The 11,804-nt window shown below is 24.7% G+C and overlaps 1 protein-coding gene across 2 annotated transcripts; it reads right to left on the bottom strand.

Moving 5' to 3' along the window:
- Nucleotides 1–2,177: 2,177 nt before the first annotated feature.
- On the bottom strand, nucleotides 2,178–11,667 carry Cdc27 (cell division cycle protein 27). 2 transcript variants are annotated; one of them, XM_015518944.2, is made up of 16 exons: nucleotides 11,257–11,667; nucleotides 10,458–10,533; nucleotides 9,506–9,653; nucleotides 8,972–9,251; nucleotides 8,795–8,904; nucleotides 8,076–8,249; nucleotides 6,336–6,456; nucleotides 6,106–6,249; nucleotides 5,835–6,027; nucleotides 5,579–5,759; nucleotides 5,295–5,520; nucleotides 5,085–5,212; nucleotides 4,748–4,865; nucleotides 4,423–4,626; nucleotides 4,232–4,370; nucleotides 2,178–2,264 (listed from the first exon to the last, which is right to left on the bottom strand). In XM_015518944.2, the coding sequence occupies exons 1-16, from the start codon at nucleotides 11,278–11,280 to the stop codon at nucleotides 2,254–2,256; spliced, it is 2,277 nt and encodes a 758-aa protein (XP_015374430.1). In that variant the 5' UTR covers nucleotides 11,281–11,667; the 3' UTR covers nucleotides 2,178–2,253. The 2 variants fall into 2 exon arrangements, with proteins under 2 accessions (XP_015374430.1, XP_015374428.1); XM_015518942.2 differs by having other exon boundaries at nucleotides 8,076–8,252; nucleotides 11,257–11,666.
- Nucleotides 11,668–11,804: the final 137 nt, after the last annotated feature.

The raw sequence follows: 11,804 nt of genomic DNA, 5'->3' as shown, positions 1-11,804 counted from the left end.
CCATTAACTATGGTTTTCCTTGTTTAGTATATTTATCAAATATAAAAAAATTATATAAAAATATACTCTAATATATAAAGTATATATCTAATGTTGAGATTAAGATGTTTTGATACAAATACAATTTTTTAAATGTGTAATTATTTTCCAATATTGAAATATATTTCAAACTGAAAAAATATCTTTTATCTATACAGCAATAACACTTATCAAATTAGATAAGGTATTTTTATTTTGGTTCGAGTTCTAACATCCAGACATAATGTTTTATACGCGAAAAAGGAATTGAGTAACTACCAAGTAAATATTCACAAGAAATTAAAAATAAATTGCTTTTATATTATATTTTTCTTTATGTAATATCTCACTATCAAAATATACAGTGAAGACACCATCCTCGCAAGTATAAAATAGTCAAAGAATCATAGGTATGTGTATTGCGGTAGTTTAAAAATTACCTGTCAATAAAAATCTCTTTATCATTAATTGGTTGAAACTTTTAATATGTTTACAATATTCACATTTAAACCATATTATAATGTATTAAAGTCAAAAAATAATTTTGTATTTATAATAGAGTTATTCTTTATTAGAATGTACAATGCAAATATTTTAAATACTTCTATAGTTCTAATATTGTATCAATACTTATTGATTTTACATTTTAAATTAACAAAAATAATAAACTATAGATTTATTTAAAATAATTACATAGGTACATTAGTAGACAGTAAGTAATTTTAATATCAGTCAATATTATTTTATGATAAATGTTATCACATTTTATTTACTTAGAATAGATATATCCAAATCAATGAGTAACATAATAATTAATTTTCTATCAATAAACATTTTTCCCTTAACATAAATCACTGTTGTAAACTTGTCATTTTCCATCAACAAGTTTCTAAATTAAATATCTAAATGTCTAAATGTAAAATAAAATTATCAGTTATGTCTGTACAATAAATATTTATTAATTAAATACAGGTATAAAATTAACTTAGATTAAATATTTAATCACAATTACAATTTAATTTAATTATAATTAATTACAAGTTCAAAATAAATCTAGATAACCAACGCATTAAATAATATCAAGTTGAAATTTAATATTAGTTTAATTTAAATGTAAAAGTATATTTAGTTTGACTTTAGATTAAAACTTTCTGAATTTTCCTTCAAGTGAAATAAAGATCAATTTTATAATTAGTGTTTATTACATTTAACTGAATTATTATAAACATTGATGAAGAATACAATGATTTTTGTTAAAAAGTATTGATTATAATATTAAACATAAAATTATATTGACTAAAACAACAATGCATATTAAACATAACTACATTGTTACATTAAATATTTTTTAATTGCATAGAACCTTACATAAAGTAATGTAACTTTTTGCATAAAAACTATTGCTTTATATTTTTTATATTTTGTTGTGTTTCCGGATAGAATAGTTATTGATTGAATATTTTGAAAATATTTATTTATGTAATAATATTAGTATCATTACAATATTACTATAGAAATAAATATAAATTTATGTTAGTCAAATACAATTTTATATTCATCTTGTGGCTTAGATTTTTAGAGCTAGTTTAATTTAATAAATGTTGATAGATAATTTATATTTAATTATACATAATATAACTTGTTACACTAATATTTACCAATTTTTTTTTTAAATAAAAAAGTAACAATTTGAATTAAGCTAATAGTTTTTATGTTCATAAGAACTTTCAAATGTGTATAATAATATAATGAAACAATTAATTTATATAAGAGGCTGCTTACAAAATGTATATTTACATTTCATAGTTTACAAAACATTAAGATACTGGCAATAAAATATACCATGTAAATTTAGATTAATAAGAATTATACACGATAATATTATTTTTTAACAATACAAATGAGCTCTAAAAATCAGGAACTTTGATACAAGCCACAAAACTTATTTACTGAATCAAAAAAAAAAAAAAAAAAAAATAAACAAATAAAAATAGGAATTGTTAAAAATGACTTTGGTTCTACAATATAATTTATTTGTAGTTTTCAACCAAAAGCAGCTTTCATTTCATAATGCATCTCAGCAGTCTTTTTTTTATTATCATGTTTTTTTTTAAATAACCACTAAAAATACATTTTCAAGGCAATAAACAATTTAAAAATATTAGTTAAGAAGATAATATTGATTATAATGTTATAAAATAAATAAATACATAAACAAACAATTAAGTTACTGCATCAAGGATCATCTAAAAAAAAATAAAAATGTATAAAATTAATATAAATAAATTATATTTTGTCAATGTAGTTATTTTTATAATATAACTTTAGTTTCATTTTATAAAATTGTTATTGGTATGTAAATTTTTTATTTAAATACTATTGAACTTTATTTAAATTAGCATCAATATTCAATTATTCATCATATCAAATTTATCAGCATATAATTTTGGTGGTTTTTCATTCTCATTTTTTTTTTATTCAAATGTTGACAATACCTTAACTTACAGACTATGATTAAGCATATCATAACTGGCATAACTTACCAACTATGATCGGGTGTATAGCTCAGTGATTGATAAATTATATTGAAGCGATAAAAAAGCGGGTAAGTGGGTATTACTCTGTTGTACATTAGGGGGAGGGGTGGACCTCTGACTAGAGTAGGTTAAATTTGAATGCAATGATAGGTATCATTGTACACGAAAAACAATTCTGAACGGAGACTGTTTATCTGTATAAGATATATTATAGATTATAAAAATTTTTTGAATCTTTGGCTTAAAAATAATTTGCAAATTTTCTTGATTTTTACGTATGTTGTCAAAATTTAAATTTAAATGCTTGTAAAAAAAAAATGTGACTATGCATTTCTTTTATTTTTCAACTGCTATTGTAAAAATATTTTAGGAACCTTGTATTCAATTTTCAAATCTTAGATATAAAATGAAAATTTTTTATGAATTTCTAGGATAAAATAATTTACGAATTTTTGTGATTTTTACGTATGTTGTCAAAATTAAAATTTGAATGCTTGTAAAAAAAAATTGTGGCTATATATTTTAATATTTTTCAACTGCTATTGTTACAGTGTGTTAAGAGCTTAGTATTTAATTTTCAAATCTTAGATTTAAAAAAACTTTTATGAATTTCTATTTCAGATAACTGAAAAATTGTGCGTATGTATTCTTATAATTTTTCAATAACTACAAGAATAACTTATGAGGAATTTTGTATTAAATTTCAAGCATTTTGATAGGGCCAAAAAAATTTGATCAACATTTCAAAAAAAAAATTTTCAGAAAAATTTAAAATTTCAGTCGTCTAAAAATATCTCAAAAAAAGTCAAAATATTTTGAAAATTAAATCATGTAAAGAAAATGCCAACCTAATTAACTTATGAAATTTTCATTTTCAAAAAAATTGTGACTAACGATTTTAAATTTTTTTTAGCTACAATAAGAACAACTCATAAGGAACCTTGAATTAAATTTTCTTGTTTTTTGGTCGTCCAACATTTTTTTACTGGCGCTTCAAAAAAAAATTGAAAATTTCAGTGGTCTATAAATAACTCAAAAAAAAGTCAAAACATTTTGAAAATTAAACATTTGGTATAAATTTCAAGTATAAACAATGATTAGTTTTTGAATTACAACCATATAAGAAAACCGATTTGGTCGAAAACTGGTTTTGCTTAAAAATTCTCGTTTTTCTGTTATTTTTTTTTTGTTTTTCTCGATTTTTTTGAAAATTGTTGGAAAATGTTAACTTTTGACTTTTATAATGCACCAAGGATATTCACTTTTACATCGGAAACCACTCCCAAAGTTTGAAATTGAAGCATTATTTCGACTAGTTATGCTGTACACAGACACAAAAAAAAAACACATCATTGTAAAATCAATACATTCATCACTTCGTTCAGAATCTAAAAAAGTAAATTTTGACAATATAGTATTACTATACTTGAAAACCATACTTTCTCACTAACTGACTTAATAAATATTTTCTTATTTACAATAAACTGGTAATAGTTTTAAGAGTTAAATATGGATCAATTTTCACAGTAAGCATTACACTACAAATCACATAAGAATATTTTTGCATTATAGATTTGATATGATAAATAGATGGACATAATTACAATAAGCAAAAACATTATAATATGTATTTTTGATTAACATTGTTTTTCAATGAATAAATAATATGCACTAACCTGAATCATCCAATGGTGATTGATTATTGGTTGGATCTATTGCTTCTTTAATTTGATTACTGGCCCCTTTTGGATCTAAGTCAGTTGCTCTATTAAAGTTCATTAATGCCAGGTGTATATTGCCTAGTTTTTTATGTACCTAAGAAAGATAAAAATTAAAAATTGAAAAAATGAATGGTACTACAATATACTTTTCCAGTTAAAAAGTAGACTAGAGATTCCTTTGGCACAATTTCTTTCAATTCTTCCAACTCATACAGTGCTTCTGGTAATTTACCAAGTTTAGAGTAAATTTGTGCTCGTTGATATTTACACATTGGATGTTTAGGTTCTAATGTTAAAGCTATATGTAAAGTATGTAATGCTTGGTCAGGTTTGTCCATACTATTTTGTACCTATTGAAAAAATGTTGAAACATAGTAAACATTTTTGAAGTATTAAAATTATATTATAAAATATACTGAATTAATGACAATTAGAAACTTGATTTTGGTTATTAAAATTCACTTTACTTACGACAGCAATATGACACATGATTAAAGCGCTACTATGATTTATCCTTAAAGCTCGCTTATAATGCATTTCAGCTAATTCATACCGTTCTTGTTTTTGATAAATAGCACCAATTCCATACCTAAAACAATGATATTATCATTATAAGTGTACTATTAAACAATATAATTAAGTTCATGGTATAAATAAATTAAAATAAATATAAATATTTCGAAAATGTTTTTGGGTATAGTGAATAACAATACATGTAATAAAAAGCTTCATGCTCATATAAATATTATTTTATAATTTATAATAAAATAACTAGGAAATTAAGTATAAAATATAAATATTCTTTTACCAAGATTTATAATGTCTTGGATCTAATTTAACAGCTTTTTGAAAACAAGTAATAGCTTTTTCCAATTCTTCTGTGACTAAATACTCATTTCCTAAAAGAGCGTATGCATAGGGGAAATCTGGATTCACCTATAAGTAAAAAAATACAAATTTACAAAATGTTTACATTGTCTAAACAACAAATCAATATTATTTAATAATATTTACTCACTTGTATAGCTCTTTGAAAATATTTTATTGCAGTTTGGTGTTCCTTTTGCAAGGAAAAGCAATTACCAACAACACACCAAGTAGACGAAGAATTTCTATCTAAAGCAGTCATGTCTTGTGCTAGAGCAGACAAAGCAACCTCTTTCTGTTGATGCCATAAAGATGTACTATAAAGTTCCATTAATGTATCTCTATATGGTTCATGTTCTTTGACTTCGCTAAAATATCTATGAAAGATAGTTAAAATCAATAATAGTAATTCATAAACATTAGTTTAGTAAATACTTTATGGATTGCAAATAATCAGACTGTTCACAATATGCTTTGCCAATCATTGACAATATGAAACCAGTTTTATATTGTCGTGGCGGTAAACTTTGAAACAACTGAATTGCCTTTTTACAATTAAATTTTGACAGTTGCAAGTATGCGATTCCAATATCTCTTAGCAATGACAAAAGTCCTTCTATATAGTCAAATATAAAATTATTTTATTTAATACTAACAGCATCAAAAAAATGAGTTAAATGTCATTCATCACCTGTAGTCTTTTTTTGTAAATTTAGAGCTTGTTGAGCAAGTGTCAATGTTTCTACTTCAACTGCTCCACGCTCTTTTGGATGTCTTTCAGTTATATCAGCAAAAACTGACTTTTTGGGAAGCAATCCACTTTTTATTTTACGTGTGGCTGATTTTGGGCTAGCAAACTTTTTATTTGGACTTTTAGTATTTTCCTGTATACAATATTGTATTAACATTATTGCTGTTTTAAAAGTTGAAAATATAAATTTTAATTTGAAAATAAAAGTTACCTTGACCGAACAATTGTTAGTGATTATTCGACTACTACGTCTTACAACGTGTGACATTGGACTTGAAGGCATAGTTATTTGTTGTGTGCCCAAATTGTTAATATTACTTGTATTCCCTGACTGACTAAATACTGGTTTAGAACTCTATTAATTTAACATTAAAAAAATATTGTATATAATACCAAAAATAAAATAGATATTAAAATAAATTAAAAATCTTCCAAACTTACTCTTTTTGATATGAATTTCTGATCATTAGTTTCGTTTAATGTAGCAGAAGGAACTAAAACCATTGATTGAGACGAACAAATAGACAAATTATCTGAATTTTCTAGGGGGAAAACTCCAAAACTATTTTCAAAAAAGCAAAAATTAGTTTAGTTTTTATATTAAAACTTTACAATTTAAAAAAAATAAGACTATGACCAAATACATAAAGAATTAGTACAATATAAAAATAAATAGAATTATATAATAATAATAAATAGTATACAATACAAACAATAATAAGTCATGTTTGACTTTCTATAATAATATACAGAGTGATACATTTAAGTGGGTACACTAATTATCTCGAAAAGTTTTAATTTTTTTTTAACTTCAGACTGTTATTCGAATATTTAATTTTTTTTTCACCATAATATTTATTGTTGAAACCCCAATCAACTTTTGATTTTCAAATAGTAACATATAATTAAAATATCATGAATTAATAAAACCATTTTTTTCATGAATTTACCTGTTAACATTTTTGTTTTTCGTTGATTTATTTGTGAGTAAAGCTCCCCAAAGTATTGGTGGTTTTTACTATTTTTCCAATAACTATAAAGACCAGGAGCTAGTGATGAATTTAATATCGCTGAATCCAAGGTAACAAAATAAATCCAATTAGTCTACAAGTTAATATATGATTAGGGTTCAAAGTACAATAGTAATCTTTAATTGTTATTTATATTGTTACTTTGGATTCAGCGTATCATATTTATTACTCGCTCCAGGTCTTTAAAATTATTAGAAAATAGTAAAAACGACAAATACTTTGAGCCCTTTGAGAAACTGTATCTCACTAACCAATCAACAAAAAATAAAAATGTTAACACGTAAATTTACGAAAAAAATGATTTTATTAATTCATGATCTTTTAATCATGTTACCATTTAAAAATTAAAAGTTGATAGTAGTTTCACCAATAAAAATAAGGGGAAAAAAATTAAAATATTATATGGTTTTAGAAAAACATAAACCTAAAAGTTTAAAAAAAAAAATTCAAAAAAAGTTAATACTTTTTGAGATAATTAGTGTACCCACCTAAATGGACCACTCTGTATAGGTGATAGTTAAGCTTATAATAGTTTAGGCTTTATCTGATTCCCAAAATTCTGGAATTCTATGTTATCATAAACACTTATGGAAGATACATAATAGTAAAGGTATGTTTTTTCATAAAAGTATTGGATTTTTATTGCGGTATATTTATTATTATGGATGACGAGAAGATAACAAACTTGAGTGGTGGGATAATTAAGTTTTCACTGGTTTGAGCGGCATATAACAGACCTGTATCTATTTTTTAACCGATGTTTAGTAATACTACAGATAAAATGAAATTACAATATATAAATACAAATAATATACTAAAACAACATGAAGTAATCTGGTTTTTAAATAAAACAATTCACAAACTTTATATTGGTTTCACAAAAAGTTTTGGGCCAATAATGGAAATTTTGTCCATAACATTTATTTAGTTATGAGGTTATAAATTAATTTTTTCAAATGACATCTATCGATATTTTTAAGGGCATTAACATTTAAACCATAATGATAACATTGATATAACCATATAAAGAAAATTAATCAATGCTGACTTATTATAATCAGTATATTATGTGAGACAAGAATTTACCTGAAAATGTATCAGACATTTATCACAATCTTATTCTAAAAAAAAAAGTTTATTGTTAATTTACCTTGGTGTCAATGGGCTGTAAGCATTTTCATTAATGACTTTTACTTTTCTCCCTATTGGTCGAACAAATATTGCTTTGGCATTATTCATATCAGGTGTAAATGGTTGTATACCACTGGATATTGAACTATTACTACTAGGTACAGACATGTTGACCATTTTTTGAGCTGGTGTGCTACTAGAATAAACAATAAATTCATGGACTCAGATTAATTTTTTTAAACAACTTCTAATTTATTTTATACAAAAATTCAGTTAATATATAATTATAATATTTTGACAAAAATGTACAATATATAAAATAGAAAAATTACCCAAAATAATTATAATGATTAAAAAGTTATCATACTGACTGAAAAGATTTTTTTTTAATATTAATGCAAATTTATTCAAAATGTATAAAAATAATTAAATTCTCATACTAAAGGTATAATTTTTAATGTATGGCATATGGTGATAAGTACGGATAAATTATATTACACAGGCACTGTTAGACCACTGGCTGCAGCAATTATTTTATATTTAGTTAATTGTAATCTATTAAGAAATTAATATAAAATATTTTAGTTTTTGAACAATTTTATAATATAATTAGACCAATAATTTTGGAAATAATGATTGGTGCATTTCATGAATGACACAACAAAAATTTCATTAACATGTCAAATACACCAATTATTCACCAATGGCATCCAAAATATTAAATCATTATAAACTCACCTATTAAATGTATTTACTGATTCATATGAAAGATTATATGTTGATAAAGGTGTTGAATTGACATGAGAATTTGAACCTAGACATTTATTAAAATTGTCTAAATGGTCAACCTAAAAATAATAAGAATAAATAAACCAAAATACAATTTATAATGATTAAACATTTTAAATATTTTACCCTAAATATTTTAGTAGGTTCAGGATCAGGTTTAACACCTCTGTCGCAAAGGTCTTGGAATGATTGCCACAAAAAAGGATTTAAATACAAAGCCTTGCGACAGGCCTCGGCAGCTAAATGTGATCTCTCAGAACGCCACCAAATATGACTTATCAGTTGCAAAGCAAATGGAGCACTGTCACCATAATCAGAAATTATGGTTTCGATAAATGATGAACATGATGAAGATGATATTAAATCACCTACATTACCAGTTAATACAGTTTCTGCTTCAGACAACCTACAAATTGATTAATAAAATAATAATATAAAATACATTTATTAATTACTTAGTATACAGGGTGATTTTTTTATCGAAGAACACTCATTATTTAAAAAAGTATGAGTGTATGAGTATGAGTGTTCTTCGATAAAAAAATCACCCTGTATACTAGTAATTAGTTAAATAATCCCTATAAGAAAATTAGCATTGTATTTTTTTCTCAGATGTGCAAAAACATAAATATGATACAGAAGTATACAATGTATACATACTTGTGAAGATCAACACAGCAACGGGCTAATAAAAATTTGCATTTTTCTGACACTATTTTTTTTCCACTCAAAATCGTATACGCTTGAGATGGTTTACCTGATCGATAATAACAGGTAGCCAATAAATAGATGCTTTCATCTGAATCAACTAAAATATAATTTTTTGAGTACATTATTAAAAATCAATAAGATGTTAGTTTTTATTAATAGTTAAAGATTGTCTGTAATTTTGAGGTAACAAAATAAATATTAGCCAAGAGATATTTATTAATAACAATGATAAAATAACATTAAAATTCAATTGGGTGCCCATATTCTATCTCACAAGAGAAAAGTACTTCATCGCAACAAATTGTAATCTTTCTTGTGCATCACCCACACCTCACAACCAGATACACATGAGCACTAATTGCAAGCGACATACAATAGTGGAATAGTGAGTATACCCATTTACAAAGATTGCAAAAAGAAGGGATTCTATGGTTTGGCAGTGGTATGAAACTCAGTCTACATATGCTAAACAGTAAACAGTACGATTCTCTTGTAAGACCGAGTATCAAAATATATTTGCTTTTAACTATGATACTTGCACCTAGCTATTATTTTTTTTCCTAACATATATTTTTAAATATAAATGGAGTAAATTAAATTATTACCATCATAAGACATTTTTCAAACAATAAAATATTAGCAAAATACATTTGAATGAAAAATAAAAAATAATAAGGTTAAATAAAGTATAAATTTAAGTGTCATAAGTATGTAAATATTTAATATTGGGAAGACAATCCTTGCTAATACTATAAATCTAATAAATGAACAATTAAAAGTATTAAGATAATTAAATCATAGATTATGAACTTTAAATAGTTTAACCAAAAATACAGATGCAAGACTTTAGATCCATTAATTTTAAACTTACTATTCTTATAAAAATATTTAAAAAACTTACATTCTGCACATAATCGTTCTGCAAGAAATATTGCATCTGAATAAGCATAGTGATTTAAACAATGCCAAATTGCAGCCTGTGAAATATTAAATTTCATAATTCATAAGTATATCAACAATTTGCATAGCATAATAGTAAAATGTATTTAAATTATAAGTAAGTTGAAAACCTAGAGTTTTTATTCGTTTATAGTATACCAGAAACTATTGATGATTAAGATATGAAGCATAACAATTTTTTTAGGAATAAATCAAAATTTGAATTTTAAATAAAATAATTTCACATCAATCTATATTAATACTTAAACCTAATTAATTTGATTTAAATTAGTTTTATTTTTTTAAATAAATAATATGAAGTACAGGTAGTCTTCAGTTAAACAATTCAATATCTACTTTATAAAAATAAAATATTAAATTATGAATATATAGGCAATATTTGACCAGATTAATATTTTTTGGTTCTTGAATCTTAAAAATAAAAATATTTAACTATGTAGGAAGGCTTATTTAGAAGTTAATTATTCAACCAGTCAAATTTTATTAGAATTGTTTTTAATGAAAACGTATTACTCACGTACTACTTATCTGTTATACATTGTACCTACAGCAACTTTATATTTTTTAAACATTAAAAAAGTTTGATTCAATTATGAGTATATAAAGTATACAAGTTTTAACTATCTGATCACTTTGTTTATAAGAAAAATAGGTAGGTAAGTTTATCCGATATTTTTAACTTCAAACCCATCAATCGTCATTGTTGATATAGGTTTTATCCACGAGAACTACCTACTTACTTGGATAGGTTCTTGAATAATCATCGTTAGAGTTGCGATGGTCGCGACTGAATGAATCAAAATGAACGAATCTGTTCGATGACGAGTGACCGGATCGCGACCGAATGATGTACTAAAAATATTCGGTCAAATCAAATATCGATCTTTAGGTCTTTTGGCGGTTTTTAATGAAACTTTTCTTTCGGTCCCACAAATATATAAAACAATATGTAACAATGTTTTATAATATATCTGTGTTCGGTCCTGATACGACTAGCGATGGGTAGTATCGAATTATTCGATAGTCCGGCCTATTTGAACTATTCGATGGTTTCGATTTATTCGATAGTATTCGAATTATTGGAATGGACACCTCGTCGTGCCGCCCGAAACAGACTCGATTTTAATACTCGACTACTCGAGTAGTGAGTAGTGACACGGACTAAGATAAACAGGACTGGAAACGACTGCAGAGTTGCCACCCTCTTAAGCCGAACATATCGTACTTAAGTTATCACATTATCGTATTTACCATATTTTAGAAAAAAAAATCGTACAAAAAATTTGTA

The sequence above is a fragment of the Diuraphis noxia genome, unplaced genomic scaffold (assembly GCF_037042655.1).
Source record: "Diuraphis noxia isolate RWA-SAM2 unplaced genomic scaffold, SU_Dnox_SAM2 contig0004, whole genome shotgun sequence".
NCBI classification, from domain to species: Eukaryota; Metazoa; Arthropoda; class Insecta; order Hemiptera; family Aphididae; genus Diuraphis; species Diuraphis noxia.
Note: the sequence above shows the minus strand (reverse complement) of the source record. Positions and strands in the feature narration are given on the sequence as shown.